We start from the raw sequence: 25,842 nt of genomic DNA, 5'->3' as shown, positions 1-25,842 counted from the left end.
CACTACACAAATTGTAAAGGGCAGAAGCTGCAAGAACCAGAAAATATTAAGACATTTCACTGAGGGCAAATGCTGGAAAAAATGCAGATAGTCTACAGGAAAGATGAATTTCATCCCTTATTCTTTGAAGAACATAGCTATGCTGGGATGGAAAAAGTGTTGATCCAAGCTCCTGATGAGAAGGGAAGATAAGCCACAAGAGTCACTTTGTGTATTTGTACAAACAAGAAAAGAGGTGTTTGGCATTCTGATTTATTTCGATGCTTTTACACATATAAAATATACTTTAAATACTTCACATAAAAACTAACAAATGGTTTGCTTTTAAAAAACACCATAATCCTTGTGAGTGAGCACATAGCTCTGATGCAGACCTATGGCAAGCTGACTAAAATGTTTGTGGTGTAACACCCCTCTTCAGAGCAAGCATGTAGACAGGAGTTCCTTTTCCCCAACTCCCATCCTGCTGGTTCAGCTCCAAGTGGGACACTCGGCCTCTCCCTCAAGCTCCAATCCCAACTGGATACAGGCACCTTCCTAGTCACAGTTTGGAACCACATCAGGAAACCAGCATTCCAATTCCACAAGAAACATCATTCCTGGTGTTCAAATCGTCTCACTATCTTTGCACTCTCTTTTTTCAGTTCCTCAATGTGAGCATTTAGGCACTCTAGGATGTGCTGGGATCTCACTTCTTCATCTTCCAGGTATCGTGCAGCAATGGATCCGACAGAAGCTGTAGGCAAGGGGCACTAAAGGGAAACAAAGGGATTATCAGGCATTCCTTCATTCCAAGTTTTGGCCAGAAACACCACTGCTCTGCAAACCACACAACTGAACACGCTCCTAGAGGGCTCATTTCCAGCTTAGTGGGCAGACCAAGCACTGAGATCTCACACTTGTATCACAGGTCTTGTCCCTCCCAACAGCCTCCAGCCAGCAATTGCCTCCAGTCACCAAGTCAACACTGCCAAAAAATCACTACTGAAACATCATGGCTAGAGAAGGTCACTGCAGAATACCAAGGAGTTTGCCCTGGGTGTTAGTGCAACTCAAAGTCTACACCCTGCTCCTTGTCTCCATAAAAATCCCAGTGAGTGGGAGCACCTCAGAGTTTGGATCCAGGGAAGAGAAAGCACTGCCAGACTGGTAATTATTTTACCAGATATTCCACACTGGGAATATCTCTGTTTTCTTTCACGTACCTCCTCTTCTCCCCCAAAGTAATGGGCTCCTGGTACAATCCCACAGGCAAGTACAGGCCAAACTCCCATTGCAGCTCATGGAATAGCACTTCAGTCCAGCCAGCAATGGTCAACAAACTACTCCGGATTCTTTCCTTTACAGTCAAGAACTATTCCTGCTCCACACATCACTTACCCACAAGTTATTAACTTACAAAAACAACACTGTAAACCAGGCTCAATGTACAAGTTGATGAAGAGAAGCCTCATGCACAGGGGCTGGCACGTGAAATATTAATGTTACTAAGGGGCTGCTTTCCATTACAGACAGCTTGTCTCAGTGTCTTGGCAAGAGAAAATAACTGATTATTTCCAAATCCTGGAGTCTCGTGGTTTTCAGGTCTTATCAACAGCCAGGAACAAAAGGAAACAGAAGAGGCCACAGACAACAAGAAAATCTCTCCCACCACACTACTGCCTACTGATGAGAGTTCTCCTCTCTTAGTGCTAAAGGAATTGATTAAAGACACTGGAGCCTGATCATGAACAGGAAGATCCAGTCAACACCAGGAGCAGTATCTGCATTTCCTCAGAAACCTTATTTCTACCTCTCAGAATAAAAAGCAGCCCATTCTCTTCTATTAAGCATCAAGCCCTAGAACTTCTCAGACCCTGAAGTGGAACTGTTCACACTTTAGGTCCAATCTTGCAACCTGAAGTTTCCATTTAGAATACTGCAGTTCCCTAAGTTCCCAGGGGCTTCTGGGTAAGTGCACAAGCTACCTTAGCCTTGAAAAATCAAGACCTATTCTTGGTAGTGAACTTCATCAAGATCTACAAACCTGACAAGCCTCCACTTACCTGTGCACTAGCCTCAGAGCCTCTTCTCTAGACTCCCACAAAAAGATAGTTAAAAGTTTAATAGTTTTCACTGCTACCAACACACAAACAGGAGAAACTGCTCTGAACACTGCTGGGGCAACATGTCTGGAGCAAGGACCAGTGCTCAGCATTCTCCCCTCCCTACACATGACAGGAAGAAGTGATTCAGTGCAAATTTTATGTATCTTGGTCAAGTGCTTCAGCAACTGAGCTGAGGTAGGACAGAGAAAGTGCTAACACTGCTTCCTATGAAAAAAGTACAATCAGCAACTGGGAAAAAGAGCAGGCTCCCCTTGTGCAGTGAAGCAGAGATTTCAGGCTTTGTCATCAGCAAGCATAAGCAGCTTTAAGTTCAGTGTGCTGACTGCTGCAGCCCCATTGAAAAGGGGTAAAACCAACCCTGAGCTTTACAGATGTGCAGCAACCAGTCACCCAGAGACTGTGAAATACTGACATATTCAGCACTCCATATCCACTCTGAGCCTCTACTATAGACCCCAGCCAAAAGCTGAAGCAGAATTCTGAGCGGACATGAGCAGGTCCTGGGACACACCAAGGTACACCACCAGCACAGAGAGAACCATGAGCTCATGGAATTAACTTAGCAAGCCCACAAACACAAAGCTCTTCTCCAAGGAGCTCTGAAGAGCCACCATATGGATCCCCCTGGCCAAGTCTTAATCATCCAGCAGTGGCTTTCCTTCCCTGTTTAACATTTGATTTACTTACAGGATCACACACAAAATGCAGTTAGGTTACACACTACAAATCCTATCTCCCTTTGCCAGATCAGAACCCAGCTCTATTTTCAGCTGTTGAGCAGCAACTAGCTCCTATACAACTGCTTACCAAAAGCACAGATTCTCTGTGATGATTTGAGGCAGGCTGCTTAGATGCTTCATCTGCAAAATCTTTGTTTTCATCCACCACATGGAGCACAGACTCCGCTGCCAGCGGGGCACATGACTCCTTGCAGTTCTTGCTGCTGCTCTGGGAGGGTGCCTCACCCATCTCGGGGGTCACAGTTCCTGTTTCAGCAGCTCCACACTTCTGAGAGTCCCTGTGATGGTGCTGAGCAGTCCTGTCAGGCTGGAGATGTGTTCCCATTGTGTGCTCACCCTGCTCGTGCTGTGCTTCCTGAGCTGCCCTGGAAGGGAGGTTTGAGCACAGAACTGAGTTCGTCTCCTAGCAGCTGAACTCCAGCAAAAACTCACACAGAGGCAACAATTAACATAGATGTTACTAACAGCCCTGGCAATCCAAGCTTGTTTCCATGGCACTTCCAGACACACATCCAGTCCCTGTGGAATTCTCTCTCTCTTCTGCTACTGTAGATACCAAAAACTACAGCCTGCACATCCTAGCACAGTAACAGAAAGGAGCGCAGCCGCCTGGGCCACATCTAATCCTGTCACCAAAACCAGCACAGACTGCTGCTCCAGAGAGGCAAAGGCAGACAAAAGACAAACACTGCTGGCTTTGCAGAACACAAACCAGCTGGGACTCAAAGCTACTGCACTGCTCACGGCATAAAGGCAGATTCCCAAACAGTCCTTGTGTTCTCCCAGATGGATGATGCACTGAAGAGAGACACAGCACACCACTAAACCTCACACATCCCCATACCCCCTGCTCTCCTTCATCCTGAGGGAGCACAGGGGTCACTCACCTCTGCTGTACATCCCTGGCCTCTTTGCCTTGCCCCTGTGCAGTGGCCCCCAGTTTCGCCCTGGTCTCTGCAAGGTCCTTCCGCAGCTGCTGGTTCTCAGATATTAATTCCTGGAGTTGAACAGTGTAGTCCTCCCTGAGTGCCCTCAGGGTGCCATCGTCCCCCTAACAGACAAAGAAGGGCAGAAGTCAGAAGTTCTGGTTTGCAAGACACCACAGTCACATCCAGAGCAAAGGCCAGCAAGAGATTCCTTAAGGCATATCCCGTAATCTCATTTTGACCAGCAAAACCTTCAAGACTTTCCTAGAAGAAAATTAATTTTATATATATATATATATATATATATATATATATATATATATATATATATATATATATATATATATATATATATGCTTTATTGGGCTTGCATCCAGACTTAATGTGCTGATCTGCCTGGGAAGGTCAGTCTCTCTCACCACTGGATTCCTTTTACAACAGGAAAACGTGGACCTACATCTGGCCTTTCTCAAACTCTGAACAACTTGCTTCTTCCCATCATCTTCTTTTTACTAGGCCAGGTGGATACAATTTCCACTGCTTCTACTCTTGTGACATTCCCACTTGCTTTTTGCCAGTTCTATTAAACTTAGATGCTTAATTCATTCTCATCACCTCTGTATCTAAGGTCTCTCTGAATGTGTATTAGGACTGCCAGGCAAAGATCCAGTTCCTGTGCCTTGGGGCGGTGGGGCTTTTTTTATGAGGCAGATTTCCTGCTTTGCACACTGCTACCACATTTTTGGGAACTCACACAGGTAAAAGCCACCAGGCACTTTTCAAGCAGAAAGTAATGGGCCTAAGGTTATTACACTTTCAAAGAGCCCTCCAGAAAGCTCTGTTTTTAATCCATTTCACCAGCCTTAAGCTTCTGTTTAGCACTATCCCAGGAACTTGGCACATTTGACCATCACCCCAAATTAATACTAAGAGCTGAGCATTTCCTTCCCACAGATCTAACAGCATAAAAGCTCTGACATACTCTCATGAGGTTGTCAGCTGTCTGAATCCAGCCCCTTGCCTCCTGGAAGCAGCCATTCTCCTTAAGGTGAGACAGAATTGCAAACCAAGCACTTCTTCTTCACAAAATGAGCCAACACATTATTTCTGCCAAGGCTGTACCTCTTCCATGTGGGCTCCTCCTCTCCCCTCTGCCTCAAGAGTTTTGGGGGTTTTGTTCAGGTGCAGGAGCCCACCACAGGGCCGTTTCCAGGAACACTGCCCCAGCACATCCAGCCCATGTCCCACTCAGGGAGAGCAAAGGAGAGCCCTGCTGAATGGCTCCTAACCAGGGGAGAACATGCTCTCACCCCAAGTATTTCAAGGGCCAGAGCAGTTACAGCTCCAGGACAGGTCAAAAGGACATCACAGGTTGAGAATCAAAGGTTTGAGGACTAGTAGCTTAAAATGGAAGTGTAATAAAATGTACTAAAAAACACGGGCTAAAGCCCATGGAAATGATGGCTGCTTCTGCAGTTCTCTTCACCACTCTCCAACTGAATAAATGCTTGATATTTCTGCACCTTATTTCCTCTCAAACTGCCTCTTTTGCTTGGGTTTTAAGTTCACTGAGCTCTATCCCCCATTTAGAGAGGCCTGGGCAAAGACTGACTATTCCCAGGTAGGAGCACAAGGCAAGGCCCTTCCCAGCTCCTGGTCCTCAGTGCATACCTTCAGCTTCCCACACTCTGTTTTTTCCAGAATCTCTGAGAGATGACGGTTTTCCAGCTTCAAGGTTTCCAGCTGGACCAGAATTACCTGAGGAGACAGAGGCAAACAACAAGCTCAGAAAAAGAACACAATGCATCCTCACAACACCCTCCAAACATTTTCCACCCTCAAACTCGAATACTAAGCAAGGTCTGAGCTGCTAGTTGTACTGGGACCCTACAGAGAAGGCTACAAAAATAACCATGCACAGTCTTCAAAGATGTTATCCATCCTGGCCTAGTTGGCATGAGTGAGCCCAAAGAATTCTGTGGGACTGCAGGCTGCTGGTTTGAAAAGAAGCAGCAGACAGATTCAGTGAACACCATCACTAGAAGATTCCTTCAGAATATATCAGTTTTTATACAGAGGCTAAAGAGAGAAGGAAACTACTAATGTAGCTAAAAACCAGGAAGGTGTTCCAAGCCTTCAGATCCCTTAAACAGATAGCATAAGAGTCTTGTGCCTTTTTTACCCTGTGCTCCACTGCTTTCCTCTCTGCTCTTTCAATCTCTGCTCTGAGCTGCTGCTCCAGGTCTGAGGTGGAGCCGCTCGCCGATGCAATGGTGATGTCCCGCTGGTGCAGCTCCTGGGTCAGCCTGGAGATCTCCCTTTTCATCCCTTCTAGCTCACTGCTGTGCATTTGTTCAGCCTGAGAGAGCTGCTCTTTCAGCTGCAGGAAGACATGCACACACCACCCGTGAGCCTTTAAAACACGTTTCAGCAAAAAAAGCGAAAGTATTGCACATGGTAATGTGAAATCTCAGTCCTGGAAAACAAAAAAGTTCTATGTAACAAGCCCTCTGCACACGCTTGTCCTTCCTGACTGAAAGCCACCTCATGCCAATCCTTTCCCACACCACACACTGCCAACCGGAAAGAAGTTTCATGCCATGAAAGAAGACCCACAATTTATGAAAACAACAGCCTCTTCAGCTCATCATTCAGCCACGGGAGCCAAAACCAGAGAGCCAAAGGTTCACCATGACTGGAGAAGCACAGTAACTCTTGGAAAATGTAACCCTGCAATTTGCCACTCTGCCTTCCTGAGGTATTTGAAGACACCATTTAAAGATGGTAACTTTAAATAGCTTGAGCTGGATTTTTCTTCCAGGAATTAATTTGCCCTAAGTCTTTTGAATCAATATTAGAGTTGAATCAATGTTAGCTTGTAGCAACTAAAGCTTCCCATGGCAAACTTCCACCAGCCAGCTATGCACAGGGTAAAAATACATCTCTTTGTTTCCATAACTCTATGTGATGACCACTAGTCCCTGCATTATGAGAGAATAATCATTCCCTATTTACTTTGCACATGACAGGCATGATTTTATTTTTAGTCCATTCAATCTCATTTATCTTTTTTCCAGTTTGGTAAGTCCTATTCCATTCAGCTGTTCCTTGTATAAAAACCATTCCATTCTTTTGGACATCTTTTTCCATACTTCATCTTGGTTTCTTCAATGCTTTTTGAGGTTGCAGACCTGCACTACATACAGTATATTGGCAGGCACACTGTATTTTTATTCAGTGGCACGACAGAACAACAGCATCATGCTTCCTTCCCCAGGACTCCATTCCATTAGTCAGAAATATTAACTACCCAAACACCCAAGATTTTTCTGAGAATTACAAGCATTTTAGAAAATTGAACCAGATGATCTCTGCCTACCCATGTAAATACTGTACATACGGTGATTTATCGCCATGTCACCTCAATGCCTCCCAAGTATATAAAACAGAAACAGCCTTCATAAATCTCTCCCTCCTCCCCAGCAGCCTGTGAGAGATTCATTTACTGTGTGGCTGTTTAGATGTGTAACCAAGCACACATCTCTGGCAAGATCTGCACCTCTGTATGTTCAGAATAAAGGATGAAAGATTTCCACACAAGTGAGGTTTTTCACTCAGGTTCAATGAGACTTCCACTCTACCAGGCTCCAGTGAAAGCTCTCACACGAGCTGTGCAGACCATTATGAAGAGTCAAGCTAGTGGAGGGCTTGCCCGCCTTGGGTGTTCAGAGCTCTGGGCTGAGCCCCTCAGGGCAGGTGAGCTGCTCCATTCCTCCCAGTCTCTGCTATCAAACCTGAAACACATTCCCTTATTCACACAGGGACCAGGATATATTTGAAGTCCTGTCTCAAGTGTGACAGGACATATTACAGCAAACTCACTCCTTCTCTGCTCTTCATCCTGTTGGGAGCCTCTATTAGGCTTAAACTAAGGATTCCAGACCTTAATCTCTTTGCATATTTGTCCCTCCAGCAGTAATTGAAGTATCTCCACAGTGTACAGAAGTACTGGGAGAGGCCCAGGAGATGCTCACAAAGCCAAGGTCACACAACTGCAAACAGGTGTCCTCTCAACCTTTCCTCTGCCAGGTGTGCTCCTTACCTCCAGCAGATCCCTGCCTGCACAGCAGCCCTGCCCTGGCCCCACTGCTGAGGCGCGTGGCACACAGGGATCAGCTCACTCCACCAGTGCCATCCCACTCCCCAGGAACAAAGCCACGTTACCTTTTTAATCTCTGCCCTTGACTCAGTCTGGTCTTCTTCCAGGGACTGCAGCTCTTTGATATTCTCACCCAGCTCCTCGCTCAGCTGCACACACCTGGCATTTGAAGACACCAGGCTGGGTGCCAAATGCAAAAGTATAGATTAGAATAACCCAAGGAGGAGGAAATGGTCAGAGAAACTTTGATCTTCCAGTCAGTCCTTTGTGACCGTTACAACAGAAACTGAACTGACCCTACAAGTTCCTTACCAACCCTTTGGGTTTGTTTTCCAAAATCATTTCACAAGAGATTAGGAAGCTCATCTAACAGATAACAGCTGTTCCTTGCTTGTTTCTTTACAAACTGAGATTACAAAATTTCTGTGTAAACACAAGTCTGAAAACCACAAACTTGAAGAGGAATCACAGAATCACAAAACACTTTGGGTTGGGAAGGACCTTAAAGCTCAACTCATCCCACCCCCTGCCATGGGCGGGGACACCTTCAACCAGACCAGGGTGTTGGCTCAACCCTCATCCAGCCTGGTCTTGAACATCTCTAGAGATGGGGATATCCACAATCCCTCTGGAAGATTTGTTTATAATCCTCACTTCACAGGAAGGTCTGGATCTGGTTCTTACCAGCTGCCTACCAAAGACTGCTTAGCCTATTATGAGTGAAGGTGCTCAGCCTAAGCAAGCTGGAACACTGAGAACACCCACCATGTGCAGTGAAAGGCAGCTATCCAATCACCAAAGTAGTCACTATTACACCGTAAAATGAATAGCACTTGATTTCTTTAGCCCTTTGATATTTAAAACAAGCCCACAAAAATCGCTGGTTAACTTGATGAACACAATTAGGTGTAGTATTATTCTCCAACACTAATTGCACTTCCAGAGGGAGCAAGCAGTGGGCTACCTGTTCTTAAGACGAGTCACCTCTGACTGCAAGTGCTGTTCTTTCTTCTGGGCAACATCCAGCTGCAGCAGCACCTGCTCCAGCTCCAGCCCTGCAGAGGACAAGGGCTTCCCTTGCAAGCGCTCCTCCAAGGCCCTACACAGAAACAGCAGCTTTAATCTCAGCACAGAAACATCATGTCTGAGTTCACTGGCACAGGGAATAGAACTACTGTTTCCTTGGAATTCTCTGAAAAATACACAGCACCTAAAAGCAGGTGACTGCTGTGTGCAGTGTGAGTAAGCAAACACAGCAGCTGGATGACAGCCCCTGGCTTGAGTTAAGGCTGATTGAAAAAGACAGCATTTTATTTTGATGTTGGTCTTCCTGCCAGAGACTGGTAGGTGACCAACACCCAAACCTTCTGACACAGCCACCAGAACCCAACAGCCTCTGCACATTGCCAGGGCAGAAGGGGGAAAGACAAGATGATTTTGTCACAGATGCAGTTACCTCACCAAGCCCCAACCAGTGGAACTTTCACCTAGGTTAATAAGCACGTTATCAAACCCTGAAAGGCCTCCAGCACTTGGCTGAAAATGCCTGGGAGAAACACCCTCAAAAGCCCTGCACTGCCTCCAGAAACCCAGCTGAGGGAAGTGGATTCCTTCCACGCTCTTTACTGATTATTTGCTAATTTCAAAAGCAATGCAAATTGAAAAATACTGCAAGGCAGCACAGCGCTTGTGAGAAACTGCATTGCACTATGTTAAATACAATCAATACAAATCCAGCTGCATGAAAATGCTGCTACTGTCCTCAGTGAGAGAACCTGGAACACAGATCTGGGTTGAAGAGCCAAAGTACCAGCAAGGCACAGATGCTACCTGATGAGGCATTCTTTTGTGTGAAGAGTTTCAGTCATCCTGGCCAGCTCTTTCTGTAACTGCTCCTGGTGCAGCTTGGAGCTGTCAATGAAATCTTCTTGAGACTGCAAAGTGGCTCTCAGTTCGATCTTCTCATCCTGCAGAACCTGCACGGGAGGCAGAAGGAATGACTGCTGCAAGATGGACCAAACCAGTTAGTTGCAATGTGTTGAGAGGTTGACCAGATATTTTAGAACCCTTGGAAATACTGCAGAGCAGCATATGGCTACAAAGTCAATTTTTATGCCAATCAGGAACTAGAAAGAGACAAAAACTCCAGGATGAAAAGCTTTCCCTTCTCACCAGCACTGCTTTAGATCCCATTTCTTAAGGGTTCCTCCACTGACCTCTAACATTTTCTTGGACTGCCTTAATTCTTCTTGCACTCTCTGCTGATCCTCCAGAATCATGCGGTTGTCCTCACTCAGGTCGTCCACCCTCATGCTGAGCCTCTCCACCTCCAGCTCATTGGCACAGATGGTGTCGTTGGCCCTCTCCAGCCTGCTGGTTAAGTGCTGGATTTCCGAGCGGCTCGCCAGCTCCACCGAGTCCAGGATCTGCTTCCTGTTGGCCAGCTGGGTCTGCCAACAGCAATCATCTGCATTAAAGCTAAACTGCAAAACCACAAAAGTTGTACCAAAGCTAAATTCAACACAACTACTGATTTCGTGGCGTAATGAGCCACGTTCTCAGAGTAAGCAACAGTGCCTTCTGGGGAATTAGGGTGAGTATTGTTCCAGGTTACACGATGGATAAAACTTCCAAAGGCGAACAGAAAAAGTAAAAAACAAAATGAAAAAAGAGGGGGCCCTTTGATTCCAAAAGCAGTTCAAAGAGAACCTGGAAAATGAGAATTTCAAATCACTCCAGCTGCCCGAGTATGATTTGTCTAAGAACAAAGCCTTCTGCTATTTTTTCCTCATGTGCCCAAGACTAGACCAGGACTAATGGCTGCAGGTAAGAAAGTTTGTAAACCAAAGAGGGCAAAGATTACCCAACCTTTAATTCCACACGAGTACAGAAAGCAGCTCTGGGTGCACAATTGCAAAACCACAACCATCAAACAGCCCCAAAACAAACCAGGTGTAACAGCCAATTTGCTTTGCTCTCTGCAGTAAATACCTGGTTCCAGCAGCTTGGGAGAATGCTCACTTTGAATTTTTCAGTGTTTTAATGGCAGACAAAAAAGTTACAAGGAACGTCCAAGTAGCAGACAATATCTGCTCTATAATTTATAGGCACACTACTTTATTTCATAGCATTTCTTTCCACACATCTTGCTGGTGAAATTTAACAAGCCAGCTCTCACATAAACTTCTAGGAACATTCACTTCATATATTCCCTTTCTGTATACAATCATTGAATTTTTAAAGGCTGAAGCAAAATAGTTGAGCAGTCCTATACTCCCAGTTTCAAAGAGCAGCAATGCCTGCCAGCTTCAGAATCACCACATGCCTTGATTTACACAAACCGTAAGAACTGCTCATTTGCAAGGCTATGGTATAGTTTTGATTACAGCTTTTTATTATTTAAATAGTCATGACAGAAAACGTAATCAAGAGGGCCAAGAGTTTAAAGTACAGCTTTTCTTCACCCAAGAAGCCAGAGTATCAGACTGCCTGAATATTTATTTCTGCATTGAGAAAACATTTAAGCTGTCTCTTATTTCCAGCCACACAACATCCAGGCCAGTAGAGAATTCCAGGTTTTTAGAAAAGGCTTTGAAGGCTGCTTTAGGTGGTCTGTACTGGGGAAGAATTCCAGGCTTCCTTAAGCTGCTCTGGAAGAGATGAGGGGAAGCCAGATGAAAGCAGAGAGGGGGGGGAAGTACTCCATGGTCATGGATCTCAGCTTGACCTTGTGCTAGAAAGAAAACTAACCACATAAAATGTACAGAAACATCTAAAGCAAAAAATTTAGCACTTTCATGCTGGGCTTTTCAAAGCAATAGAGGATTCAGGCAGTCTGTGCACCTAAAGCACCTACGCCACTTCAGGAAAACCTTCCCAACCTCCTGGTTTTCTGCTGCACAGTAAGACAAGTTCCTCTGTGCCCCAGTGTCCCAGCCTGTGCTCCAAGGACACATCTGCTCCCAAACAATTGAGCTATCAACGACACACAGACAGCAGAGCAGCAAGACCTTCTGCTCAAGGACTCTCTCTGTATTTGTAGATCTCCTGGTGTCAGCCTCTCACAAAGCCCCTGTCAGAGCCAGCTTCAATCCTGTCATCACAGTCTCCCTCCTCGCAGGGGTTTCCACTCAAGAGCAACGCAGGAGCCCATTAAGTGCAAAGTCCCCAGCAAGAGCTTCTTATCAGTGTCTGCTGTGATTGTGTCTGTGTGACTTCACAGCTGTGCTCTAGGTCAATTCATCTCACTCTGATGCAGCACCACTAATTCACTGAGCCGTCAGCTTTGCAGAACAGCAGCCCCACTACTTCTTGCCTTTGAGAGACCTAAAAAGGGGTGGGGGGCTGAAAACTGCTGTCACTTCAGTATTTGATAGAAGTCTCTGTTGTAGAGGAACTGTTTTCCAACAGTACCCTCTGAGCTGGGCCCACGAGGTACATATTAGCTGCTGGCAGGTACACAGCTTTCAACTAGACAACATGATGTAACATATTATAAAGTGTCACATGGTGTGATCTTTGCCTCCCAGAGAAATCTGCATCCTACTGTCTTCTCTGCTAACCAGAGCAATGGCAGGGAGAGCTGCACAAGGTTTGTCTAAGCTCTGATGACAGACTCCAGATCTTTTTTCCACACAGCACTCGTACAAGCAATAATATTCCACCGGAACATTCAAAGTCACTTCAATGGCAATCTGAACTGGATGGGAGCCTGAGAGATTTCATTAGCCTCTCCACCCCTCCCTCCCACAAACAAAGGAGAAACTTTCAGCACGTTAACTGTACCTGCACGAGCTCGGAGTGCTCCGCCAGAGCCTTGCGCTGTGCCTCCAGCGATGCCACCTGCTGCTGGTACCGCAGGCGCTGCTTCTCCCAGTCAAGTGATTTCTGACGGAACTCCTGCAAGGACAGCAGGGGTGCCTTGGAGCGGTACATCCCCCTCCAGTTCACATCCATGTTTTCCTTCTCTCCCCACTGTATCCTCACGCCTTTCCCCCAGCAGGGAAACCATTAGCCAGTCACCTGATGCAGCAGCTCAGCAGTGCAGAGCCCTCACACACCGTGCTCCCTTCCCCTCCAGAGGTAAAGCTGCTCACAAACGTTAAGTGCCAACACATTTTGTGGCTGGTTTCATGGGTTTGCCGTCAGGGGTTTAACAATTCAGACTGGCTGTACCTTACAAAACATGCTGCTATTGAAATCATCAAGATGACAAGAATTAAATACAGAATTTGACTGCTAATCTCTGCTCCAGAAATTGGGCACTATATCAGTCAGATGTGTGTTGTTACCACTTCTCTCAGAAGGAGAAAACTGAGTGGGGTTGAGCTCAGCAGAGCAGAAAGATTAGAAGATGAGACAGGGTTGAGAAGAAGTTGGACATGTAGCTCCCCCCTCAAAGAAATGAGAATAAAACCTCCCCATACCAGAATTCACTCCATTCACATAACTAATTACCCTCCCAGCACCTTCTTCCTCTTATTTAGTCTAAGGGTAAGCATTAAGGTTTATGCTGTGCAGCCAGAGGCCCAAACACTTAAACTGCCTTTATTGCACATGCAGTTGAGAAGAGCTGGACCTGGGGAGTGGATGGGCAGTGCTCCTTAAGCAGGACTCGTAGTGCACTTCCTAGTGGACTTTTCAGTCACCAGTGAAGCCCAGTACAAACTGGTCAGCACTTGCTTTTTCACCACATACCTCCAGCTTCCTGGTCAGTCGGCTCAATTCAAACTTGTCCTCCTCTTGTCCCTTGTTAGCTTCTCCTCTGCTTCTTGTTCTTTTCTTCTGCAGCTTCTCATAGCTCCTCCTCAGCCGGGACAGCTGAAGGATACAGTGAAAGAGAGAGCTTTTCTCAAGGCCCCAAGGCAAGAATTAAACAGCCCTTTGAAAGAAGACACACAAAGTGGTTCAAACAAACAATGCCCTCATCAAGGCCACACAGCTCCCAAGTGAAGGCTTGCATTTGGATAATGAGTCTTTTATATCAACAGCACTGCAAAACACATGAGTTGTGCCAGAGTAGCAAGATGCCACTGAAGTCATGACATCAGCAGCTTTAATTAAAGCTCTGCCTTACCATAATTAAATCATGACTGAAATATTGATAAGATGGAGGGCTACATGCAGCTGTCAATGCAGCAAGAGCACAGCATCCCCCCCTCTACAGGTGGTTCCCAGCCCCAGGAAGAGTTGGCAGCGCCCGTGGCTGATCTGCTCACCCACAGAAGCACACCCACCACACCACACACAGGTAATTCTTGTGTGATCAAAATACATTTGTGCAGCTCAGGTGGCAACTGGAACTCTCCTGCTTAGTGGGAGAAGGAAGGTTTGAGAATTTTTTACCATTATCCATAATATCAACACCACTTCATCTGTCATTTTCTGCTTAGATACACTGTGTATTTCACAATGAGTGGAGAATGCCAACAGAAAATATCACTCCTACGCCTGCTGCTAGGATGCTGAAGTTGTATCAGAAGCAGGAATGAGGAAAAAACTCTTGACATTTAAATGACCCTCCGTGCAAATAATCACTTGCAACTTGCAGAGAATTTTTCATATGATGAGCTCCCCCTACTCAACTATTAAACAAAAGGCTTCCAAAGAGCCACGTGAATTGGAGAACCCATCATTGCTGTTTTACTGATGGACAAAGCTAAGCCTATGGATGAACAGAAGGACCATGAGAAGAAAAAAATATATGATTCAACACCCGATACATTCAGTACTTTGGTGTGTTCAGTGGGAACAGACAGATGTTCAGGCTTAAAGCTAATACCAACATCTTTTGCCAAACATATCAGGAGATAAGAGGTTTATTCTTTCAACAGTCTCAGTAAGTTAGACACTGTACCTGTAATTGCCCTGGAAATCGTGGTAAACAGGGACAGAAATAATTTCCCCAAACAGTACTAGGAACAGAAGACTGAGGAATATTGGAGCTCAATGTCATCAGCATTAATAGTGTGTAGGTAAAATACCCACAAACTGCAATTTAGGCCACAACACACAGGCTGTATTTCAGCCTTAGCAATTTAGGCTGATCTGCCAATGTACCTCAGCTTTGCTTTGCAGCTTATCCACAATTCCAGTGAGAACACCCAGCAAATGAAGACTGTTAGTCATTTGGAATAGTGAGGTGTTTTTAAATGAGAAAAGATGCCTTCTGTCATCAGAGCAGAGACTACCAAATTTATTTCACTTATAGCTTACAGTGAGCAGGAACTAGGCCCAGCCCTCCAGAGAAAACAGGTCAGTGCTCTATGAGCTGCTCATGCCAGTTCACTCCGTGCTACTGGCAAGTGGAGACAGGCAAAGAGTTCAGGCATAAAACTGGAATGCTGTTATACCACCTGCAGGACAGGTATCACGTTGCACTGAGCAAGAGGCTCTGAGATGAAAGCTCTGATATTACTGTCATTTTCTATGTACGTTTGGTTTTTATAACAGGTTTTAAGACTAATATTCCTTGAGAGTACAAAATCCCTACTAAAGTCATCAGTGTTAACAGAGGCAAAAAGATGAGACCACATAACACTGTTATTTCCTGATCTCGCACAAGCCAGGCCAGTGGCATCTCCACCCTTTTTGTATTTCAGAAATGCTGAAAGAGCCAATGGCTGCTGCCTGTACCCGTGGCACCTCCAGAACCAGCAATGTGGTGACTGGGATGGGTGAACACAGGACATTCTTGCAGTAAACTTCTGCAGATGTCCAACATCCAAAAATATTTCTACTCCAACAGTTCTCTGTCTGTCACCAAGTTCCTCCAAACCACAGAAAACAGGCCAAGTGAGCCAGAAAAATGTCACTTTATCCAAGCTCAACGCTCTTTTTGGTAAGCACACAAACACTAACAGAGTGGAGAGTTTTAAAACCACAGCATTGAAACAAAAACAATGACACAAAGTAATTCATCCATCATCAACCAGGAACTCGAAACCAAACTTCTCCTTTTGCAACTCACCTCCTCCTGGAATTTCTTCAGCTGTTGTTCATACTCTCTAACCATGTCCTGCTTGGATTTTTCCACGTCTTCGACCTGGCGACGCAAAATGACAACCTGAACAAAGGGATAAAAAGCAAATAAATACAACAGAAGTAGGCTTTATTGCCAGTAGAAACATGGATATTTCACTGAGGTCTCTCATTACGAAATAGATGGAGGCTGTGCCTAAATCTTTGGTAGGCTGGGGCCACAGCTGTGTCTGTTGTGGCCTCTTGCTTAGAGCCAGTTTCTGGATTTCACTCCTGGGGACAAAGCTGACATATTGGCTTGTGCCAAAAGCCTATTTCTATCCAGTATTTTCATCAAATTCTTCACAAATATGTATAATGATTTCAAGCTATCTACCAAGAGAAAAGTTGGCCATGACATCATCTTACTATGCTCAGACAAAGGAGAGATTCCTAATACTAAGGAAAAAGAAAGAATAGGGTTTTGAAGCTCACAAAAAAGACCTCTCTGACACTGATTCAACTGCTCCTGTGACTCATTTTTTTCCCCTTTTTTTTCTCCCATCTTTTTCCCATCCACAACCTGAGTGTTCACAAGCCAACAAATTAAAATTAAAAGAAAACCCACAGAAAATTCGTATGACTAAACCAAAAGCATGAATATACTCCAGCAGTGACTTCAAACATTACAGCTCAGTTTGAAATCCATGTTCGCTTTTGATGGTAAGAAACATAATTTTGGTGATACAAATCATCATTCTTGCAAACGAAAATCCTGTGGCTCAACTGCATCCTATGGTCCACATCCTGCACAAAAACTTCACTTACTAATAATTTTCCACCAATACAGAATTTTTTTGCACTTCCCTCAGGCTTTTATTTGAAGACGACACAACCAGAGCCCTGTAAAACAGCCCATGGGGAGTTTCCTAGGAATATCTTGGTGTAGTTCATAGTAGGAAATTGTTTTCTTAGTGCAGTTTATTTAGTAGGAAATGGGTTTTTTCTACCAATGACTGCAGGTTGCTGGACTGTCCACAACTGCTGCAGCCAGAACCAGTGTCTCTGGGTTCTCTCTAACAACTCTAACAGTTCAGTATGTGGACTTCCACCAACCCTAGGGAAGCTGATCCAATTGACTTGGATTGAATTATGAACCAGACACCTTGATCCAACAAGTCCTTAAAAAATTCTATTCCTGATTTCCTGTTTCTAACAGGTAAAACACACTGCTGACTCCAACCAAAAAATAGTATGAAACAAAGGTACCTCCTTTTGTTTCTCCTGCAGAGCTGCCTTGGTAGAGGAAAGTTCCTGCTCTCGAGCACTCAGACAAGCTTCCAAAGCCTGTGTCTGCCCTTCCCATTCGGATTTCTTGTGGGCCACCATGATGTCAATCTGCTTCATCAGCTCCTGCAGCTCGGCCTCACAGGAGGTCAAGAAGCCACCACTGCAGGGGAGAGAGCCTGGAGTCACAAAGCAGGTCCCACCCAACTGTCCCATGTCCCAAACCAACAATGGCAGCAGAACACACAGACTGGCACCAAGGCACCAACTCTACACAAGCAGTGCTTTGAACTCTCTTCAAATCAGCTTGCAGATATAGAATCACAGAATCATTAAGGTCAGAAAAGACCTCCAAGATCATCAAGTCCAACCTTTTACCCAATACCAACCATGCCCACTAAACCACATCACTTCTCACTTAGGCATTCAGCCTTCTGCCTTGGGTACTATGCATTATGTAAGTAAACCAAAGCGTGTCTAATTCATATTTTGTATTGCCTTAATTGCTCTCCAGGCAGTGGCATTTTATAGCACGTTTCAGTCACCAGAGGAATCTTACAGCCAAGCTTTGAGCTCCCAAAAACAGAAGTTTATCACAAATGCAGACAAACCCTGAAGCAGAGGGGGCTGGATGACAACATGATAATGAAGAATCAAACCCTCGCAATCCATCGGGGAGCACAAGCTCCCTAGCGATGCCCAGATTTCTAATTTGGTGCAGTAATTATTGAAGTCAATTCAAGTAACTCCTCTAAAACTTCCCAGCTGCCAAGACAGGGACAATATTAAGGTTTGCCAGACACAGCCCTAGAGGGTGGCGAACTCCATAACGATCTCTACCCCTTTAATTTGCCTGTCAAAGGGAAGAACTGAAAAGAAATGGAAATCAATAGGTTAAGGGATGGAAATTTCTCTGTTCCCCCAGGGCACACTTCACGACTTGGCACTTTTTCTATAGGAAAAGAAATACTTCTTAAAGGAGCCAAAATCAGTCACATTTGAAGTTCACCCTGTCCTGTGAGTTAACCAAAAATTAGCAGCTATTATGCAGAGCAGGAACATTTCCTTCACAGCATCTGCTAATATGTAGCAAATTCTAAACTCGATTTCTGCAACCAAGCGCTCTCAAGAAAATACAGTATCAAATAAATTTGTGTCACATTCTCAGGGATGACTAGGAAAATGGCACCCGTGACTTTTGCTTCACGGTTGTTTAACACATAAAACATTTTGTTCTGTTATTGTCACTACAGTCTCTCTCCGGGATTGAAAAGTCTACAGACTCTCACCTCAGACAGAGCATTAAGGATTCCTCAGAGCTGAGTGGGACTCTGCAGTTTCAACACAAGCAGGAAATAATCAGATGTTTTCAGTGAAATCAGATAACAAAGTCACATCTCATTAACCTTGCAAGGCTGTTACAAAATAAATATTTATTCACAACTCTATTTACTACTGCTCCTGATGTTGGACAGTAAGAAGAGTTTACAAAAACTAAAAAAAAAAAAAAAGAGGCCAAGGTTTTCAGGAAGACTTAGAACTAAATTTCTGACAATTAAGATGATGATACCTGAGCAGGGATTAGTGCAGAGCCAGCTCCCCCAGTGACTTTGCTTCTGCAGCAGCTGAAGGCCACTGCACACTGACACCAGAGGATTTACTTTCAGTAAGATGCAAGGTTAACTCTTAAATCATTTGGAATGACTGCTGCGTACAGTTGCACGTACCTCCCCTGCCCATTTCTCTGCATTCCTTCCAGCAAAGCCTCCATCACTGAATCCTGGTGGCTTCAGTACCAGGGAAGTACAGGAAAGCAGTGGTCACCCATGGTAATGCACAAACCAGGCTGCTTCTCCATCCAACTGCAGGACAAGCATATAAGGAGCATGCAATTACAGGTGAGGAAAACAATGATACCTTCCTGAACTTACAAGCCAAACAGAGGAAAACAGATTTTTCTACTAGAAAAATATACCCAACGCTATCATCCAGCATAAACTGCAGTGATATAATTATGTGATCTAATAAATTCAGAGAGGAGCAATGAGAACCTGCACCTGTGTGAACTCAACACAGAGAGACTGGTAGATCTGAGAGCCCCAGCCTGTGGAGGAACAGGAACATTTGGGTTCAAAGGGGCCAGCCTGAGACCCACCTCTGACAGGGAAGTTTGTCACTTCAGAGAGAAAACACAAGCAAGTAGCAGTAAGAATTCATCCATAAATTAAATATTGTCCAGGCCTCTACTGCAGACTACATTAAAGTGACCATGCAGTTTACTACCACACTCAGAACACACAGGTTGTTTATACGGCTTTGGGAATTTTAAGAAAACACAAACTCCTTAAAAAGTCCTCTTAAATTATAGTATATTGCTTCAGATAAAATTACACCTTTTAAGTCACAAACATGTGAACCCAAAGAAATTTCACATCTTGGTGAAAGCAAGAAGAGTTTACATTAAAGCCAAAAGTGTGGAATAAAAAGTTGCCATGAAACTACAGCCAGGAAGCCAAAATTTATTTCAATGTCTCCTTCAAGAAACTGCAGCTAACACAAAAATGGTTAAAACTCGTCCAGTGCCGTTAACACAAACTGATGTTTCCAAAATCTATGCATTTTCCAAGTACTGAAGATGGACCCTTCCAACATCTTTCCTCAAAGATTACTATGGCACTACTGAGCAATCAGTAAAAGGGGAGCAGGTCACAGCAAGGGAGACTTTCACAAATGCAGGCACAGCTTTGCTCTCTTTCCCAAAGAATCTTCTATCGTGCTCCTACAGCACTTTAAGACACAATTCAGGGATTAAAACCTGCCCTTGGGAGCTGTGTTTTAAACCACAAGCATAGAAAAAATCGTAGCCCTCTTCTGACAGTGTTTTGTCTATCTTTGGTCCTGTTTGTGCTTAATAAAACTCGATCAGTATGCAGAACAACCCTGTGGCTCTGCTGAGAGCAGGGTGCTGAGGAGAGCAGATCTGCTGAGCTGCTGACAGCATTCCAAGACTTCTCCAGGTGGTAACAGCAGACATTAGACAGTAGCAGCTCTCTTCTTTTATTCTAATCACAACTACACAGAATCAATTTCCAGTGGGCAGAGAGATGAGGAGACAAGACAGCACAGAATTCCAGAACAGTTTGGGCTGCAAGGGATCTTAAAGCCATCTCATGCCAAACCCCTGCCATGGGCAGGGGCACCTTTCACTATCCCAGGTTGCTCCAAGCCCTGTCCAACCTGGCCTTGGACACTTCCATGGCAGGGACAGCCACAACTACTCTGTGGCTCTGCCTTACCATCCTCACAGCCCACCAGCTTTGCTTACTTTGCTGGCAAACCCAGATTTTGGGGGAAAGCCTTAAAATCAGACAGTCTAGCCAGTTTTATGTTACATAAGGTTTGCTTAGTATTAAATTCTGGCCTCTCATGTTTGCAAGCTGCAATGTGCGAGTTACAGGCACCTGAATAAAGACCCACAAGAGGAAAAAGTCTCCATCATTAACTACAGCTGGAGCAAGGAGAACTGCCTGGTCACTTCTGAAAGTGAAGAAAATTGAAGTATTTGCCAAAAAAAAAGCCCAAAACAAGGCAACACATTTAAAAATAAACAAGGCTTAGCATCCCAGCTCAAGGCAGAATTGCAGTAGAGTCAAGTGGGGAGTACTTTACAATACGCAGGGGGACTTAAGAATAGCGCCCATGAGAAAAGACTGGGATTACTGAGCATTTAAAAACACAGAAAGATGCAATTTTAAAGCGTTGCTGGAAGCATGCTTACAATGAACACAAAAGGAGCAATAACCTCCCAAAAGCAATACCCCAGGCAAGCTCCACTTGCCAGCGGCAGGAATTGCACCTGCGGCACGAGCCTGGAGCGAACCACCCCTCGCCAGGGCAAGAATCCCAGAGTCACTGAGGTTGGAAAAGTCCTCTGAGACCATCAAGTCCAGACTGTGACCGATCCCCACTTTGTCATCCAGACCAGAGCACTGAGTGCCGCGTCCAGTCTTTCCTTAAGCAGCTCCAGGAATGGAGGCCCCACCGCCGCCGCCCCGGGCAGCCCCTTCCAATATCGAATCACCCCTTCTGTGAAGGAATTGCTCTTAATGTCCAACCCGAACCCGCCCGGCTGTAGGTTGATCTCCGAGTGGCCGGGGTCAGTACACGGGCAGCGCTCCCCGCCACAGCCACCGGAGCTGCCCGGGGGCAGGCATTCCCCGCTCCCGCTGTGCTGCAGCTCCTCCCCAGCCGGAGCCTCCCCGCCGGCCGAGCCCTCACAGCGTTTACCCCGCACCCGCCGCGGGAGTTTCGCTGCCCGAGGCCCTTCCGGCGCCGCGCCCCGGGGAGCAGCCCGGAGCCCCCAGGCCGAGCTCCCCTCCGGGCTGCCCGACACCCCAGCTCCGGCCGGCTGGCCGACCCGCCCTCCTGCCCGCTTTCCTTTCTTCCTTCCTTCCTGCCTGCCCTCCTTCCTTCCCGCCCTCCTTGCCCTCCGCCTCTCGCACCCCGGCGGCGGGCACGGCCCGGCCCCGCGGCCGCAGCGCTGCGCAGGCGCTGGAGCGGCGCCTGCGCAGCGCCGGCCCCGGAGATGGGCAGGGTAGGGCGGGCAGCGGGACGCTGCGGGGCGGCGGGGGGACATTGCGGGGACACCGCGGGGCGGTCACGGAGCCGTGTTGGCCGGGAGAGGCAGGCATCGCATCGCGCCGGGGCTGGGATGCGCTCCGGCCCGTGCCCGTCGCCGCCCACATGGCGGCTCCGGCAGCCGGCGAGTGCCAGGCCTGGCTTGGTTTTGAATGAGTGTCATTCTGTCATACCCCCAGGATCGAGCTGCCTGCTGCTGCCCCGCAGTCACACCAGGGCGAGGGACTGAGGTGACCCTTCAAGGAGGGCAGAGTACAGTGAAACACTCTGGAGTAATTGTAATAGTTGGGGATGAAAGATAGGTCTCGTTTTGCTTCTGTTTCACCAGTTTCCTGGACTTCAGGTTCGGGCAGAATTCTGGGTACCTTGAAGTCCTTTGCTGTGACTCCCCCAGACATGTGAAGGAGTGGGTGAGGCACGGCAGTGGTCAGGGGCTGTAAACTAGCAGGCAGCAAAGGGTTGTGGGCAGCTCTAGGTGCTCAAACACTCAAATTAGACTTGTAAAAGTCAGTCAGTAGATACAAACATATGTAAATATCAATAATAACTAGCTGGTTTTATATATTCATCTCTGATGCATATCGATCTGCAATTCATTTTGATAAAGTTCGTTTCAGATGAAGTTGTTCTCCTGTGGTTATAACCCCTTTTTGAGTGGATTAGGGAAATCAAGGTTTTCCTTGTAAGTTTAGACTTCATATGGATTGCATCAAAACTGGAGCAAGCCTGTAGTCCAGACTCAGCTCCTTGGCTGGGGACGTGTTAAAACAGCATCTGCTTTGTGTCACAGATTTAGCTGCTCTCACCCGCTGCGACGATGGACAGCGAGGTGCAGAGGGATGGCAGGATCCTGGATCTGATCGATGATGCGTGGAGGGAAGATAAATTGCCCTACGAGGATGTGGCCATCCCTCTGGTAGGTGCATTGCTACTTATCAATCTGAATTAAGGCTGCTGTGTTCATCACAGCCCCTTCCAAGAAAAGGCACAGAGTGTTGCTCATGGTGCAGCTAATTTGTACAAAAGGCTCATGGATCTGACTCCTTCCTTGTTCTATATGCCAGTCATTCCTGTGTGCATGGGGACATGGATATTTCTGTCCCTCGTCCCCTGAACAGTTGCTGAATCTTCTCAGAACTGGAGTGCCCTTTTCATTGCCCTCTCCTGGGTTTGGCATCAGGGATAAGTAGAATCATCCTTTCTCCCTGCTTCCCTTTCTTGTTCCTGGTGTTTGAGGTACTTTCCGGGTTGGTTTGGAGAGCGGAGGATCAGTCTCAGGCTGACAGTTCCAATCTTGGTTACACCTTATTTCCACTTCCTGCAATGCCATTTTAAGAAGCTGAGAAGTTTTCATAGGTGTTTCAAAGCAGTCTTTTTCAGATACAGTGTTGTTGTTGGCAGTTCGAGGACAGCAGTGAAGGACTGGCAGGTGCAGCAGGACACTTGCCTGCAGGGCTGAGTCCAAGGCATGGCACCTCACCTTTCATCCAGGGTACAGCTGCAAGGCCAGAGAGGGGTAGCAGGGGAAAAGCTACTGCTGATCCCACACAGCCCAGAGCTGAAGCTTCAGATCTCCCACACTGACACCTTTCCTTAGCTATTTTGAAACTTCCAGGGAAGTAGCTGAAGATTTTCCTTTCCCTTTTACTCTCTGGTACACGAGCTTTGCCCCAGCTAGCAAGGATAACACAGCCATGGGAGTTGTGGGGTGCTGGTTTCTTTCAGCACAGAGACATTTCCATATTTGTGACGTGGCTCAGGCTTTACCCCTGCCATCACTGGCTTTTCAGAGAGGGCAAGGAGCAGCAGCACAACTCAAAATCCATATGCAGAGCACACATTTTCCTGCCAAGAGTTGGGCTTGAGGGAAGCATCTTGCAGAAGAGTGATTCTCAGATTAAAGAGCCCAAACCCTCCTTTGCTTGGGACAACCTTTATTAGGCAAGCTGAGTATCATAAACAAGTTCCTTGTTGACAACTGCCTTCACCCTGAGTCCAAACATTACTGTTTCTTCCCTTAGAGCCATCTCATGGTGGCTTACAGTCACATACAGATGACAGCGTCAGAGAAGGAAGCCTCACCAGCTAACAACAGAAAGAAAGGTCTGGCTGTGGAAATAAAGATCCCCAGAGATGGGATTTGCTCTGATCACATAGAAAAACCAGCCTGAATTCACAGGGGACTTACTCAGGGATATTGCAAAGGAGCAACTAGAATGGCTGTGAAAGTGGTATTTGAGCCTGTCCTGAGAATCTGCTCCAGTGCTCACTCGAGACATTTCTGGGAACTCACATGGGTTTGAATCATTCGCTGTTTTCAAAGCCGAAACATTTTATTTAGCTCATGCTGGGATTTCCAGAGGTCTAGAACTCAGAATCTCTGCCCAAATTGTATCTGGCAGAATAGCACACGCTCAGTGTGACTACACCAGTACAGCAAGGCAGAGAAAAAATAATAAAAGGAAGGAAAATGAAATCTCAGTTAAACTTTCCTTCCCCTTACGGTGCCATGAGCAGCTCTGTGGCACACCTGGCAGGGGGTTCTGGCTGCTGCTGTTGATCCAGCAGAGCTACACCTGAGTCCAGCATACAGACAGGAAGGACTTCTCACCTGCCATAGGAAAGGAACATTTTACAGAGCCAGTTGTCTGCGGTATTTGTATTCTTGGCAACAGCAGAAGCAGAACATTGCAAACAAACAATGGAATAAGTGCATTGTACTGTTATTTACTTACTTTGCATTTGCTGTATATTCTCCCTCACTGTGTATGCAGTCTGAGTGTATAGCAAGGCCCCAGGGTCCTGAAAAACAATTTACCTTTCAGATTAAGCACCATATTCAAATGAAATGGATACTGTTCATAACGGGGCTCAGCAATATTTTTAAGTGGATAAGTACATATGATATTTATTGTTCAGATGCACCCTCTGCTCTCATTTGTGGGGTTTTGTATCTATCCACACAAATCAGAACAACCTGCTGCTTGCAGGAAGTGTATTACATGTGGAATGCATTGTACCTGTGTTTTGTTCTCAGAATGAGCTCCCTGAACCAGAGCAAGACAATGGTGGCACCACTGAGTCTGTCAAAGAGCAAGAAATGAAGTGGACAGATTTGGCTCTCCAGTATCTCCATGAAAACGTTCCACCCACAGGAAATTAGTGAATCAGTGGGATTTCATACAGTGCATGCATGAATGCAACATAAAAATATTTTTTGGCTGACCACTGCTGTCATAAGCTGCACTAAGGAGGAAACAACATTTCAGAAGCTTTCAGATTCCAACAGTGGTTCTGCTCACAATGAAGAGTTTAAAATGCTCCTTTCTTGAATGTGAAGTAGTAGAGACTCTGACATCTCAAAGCCAAGTGCAAAATGTTTCGTGCTTGTAAGATTATTTCATATTTTCTGTTAAACTGTTCTTAAGTTGGTGCCAAGTCTGATCTTAAATGTTTTCTACACGTGATTAAAAAGTTTTTACTGTCACAAATTGCAGTTGATTTCAGAGCTCACAGGGATTATTGTCTAGAGTTCAGCATACAAAACCCAAATAGCTGTGAGTTGTTGCCATCTTTAACAAGTGTGTGGCTGAGGCAGGATGTGTTGGGCAGGTGTGAAAGGTTGATCAGCAGAATCAAGAGCGGGGAAATAACCTGTAAGCACTTGAATTCCTGCTCTCACGATTCCTGCTCTCAGGATCTGATGGTGGTGGTGATGGACAGCATTTCCAGTGCTGACATCCTGGAAATGTTTGCCAATGTGTACAGTGAACAGACAGTCTAATTTATGCTGAAATGGTTACTCAAAATCATGGTCTTCTGAAGGATGGTTGAGAGTTCCAAGGAAGAACTTGACAGTCCCAGTGCAGGGCCTCTTGAAGTGAGAGCCACTCGGATGAGCAACCTCAGATGGGAAATGAAAATCCAAAAAAAGTGATGGGGAAAAGAAATGAGTGGGGCTTAGCTTCAGGCAAAAAATTGTTACCTCTTTTTGTATTGAGATGAAAGGCAAGGCCCTCTTGATT

The 25,842-nt window shown here is 45.8% G+C and overlaps 2 protein-coding genes across 6 annotated transcripts; one reads left to right on the top strand and one right to left on the bottom strand.

Annotated features, from left to right (window-relative positions):
• Positions 1 to 238: 238 nt before the first annotated feature.
• Positions 239 to 21,660, bottom strand: CEP63 (centrosomal protein 63). 5 transcript variants are annotated; one of them, XM_066194162.1, is made up of 15 exons: positions 21,467 to 21,660; positions 18,907 to 19,041; positions 17,162 to 17,342; positions 15,903 to 15,998; positions 13,631 to 13,753; positions 12,719 to 12,832; positions 10,150 to 10,383; positions 9,764 to 9,909; positions 8,898 to 9,032; positions 7,999 to 8,113; positions 5,957 to 6,154; positions 5,446 to 5,532; positions 3,736 to 3,899; positions 2,916 to 3,213; positions 239 to 752 (listed from the first exon to the last, which is right to left on the bottom strand). In XM_066194162.1, exons 2-15 carry the CDS (start codon positions 18,948 to 18,950, stop codon positions 594 to 596), a joined length of 2,094 nt encoding a protein of 697 aa, XP_066050259.1. In that variant the 5' UTR covers positions 18,951 to 19,041; positions 21,467 to 21,660; the 3' UTR covers positions 239 to 593. The 5 variants fall into 5 exon arrangements, with proteins under 5 accessions (XP_066050259.1, XP_066050262.1, XP_066050261.1 ...); XM_066194165.1 differs by having other exon boundaries at positions 15,903 to 15,977; XM_066194164.1 differs by having other exon boundaries at positions 21,474 to 21,660.
• Positions 21,661 to 21,699: 39 nt separating this feature from the next.
• On the top strand, positions 21,700 to 25,298 carry ANAPC13 (anaphase promoting complex subunit 13). Its single transcript, XM_066193801.1, has 3 exons — positions 21,700 to 21,773; positions 22,608 to 22,733; positions 24,855 to 25,298. Exons 2-3 carry the CDS (start codon positions 22,635 to 22,637, stop codon positions 24,978 to 24,980), a joined length of 225 nt encoding a protein of 74 aa, XP_066049898.1. The 5' UTR covers positions 21,700 to 21,773; positions 22,608 to 22,634; the 3' UTR covers positions 24,981 to 25,298.
• Positions 25,299 to 25,842: the final 544 nt, after the last annotated feature.

Source organism: Chamaea fasciata, unplaced genomic scaffold (genome assembly GCF_029207755.1).
Source record: "Chamaea fasciata isolate MVZ Bird 193981 ecotype frontalis unplaced genomic scaffold, bChaFas1.0.hap1 SCAF_11, whole genome shotgun sequence".
Lineage (NCBI taxonomy): Eukaryota > Metazoa > Chordata > Aves > Passeriformes > Sylviidae > Chamaea > Chamaea fasciata.
This window is presented reverse-complemented; position numbering and strand designations above follow the sequence as displayed.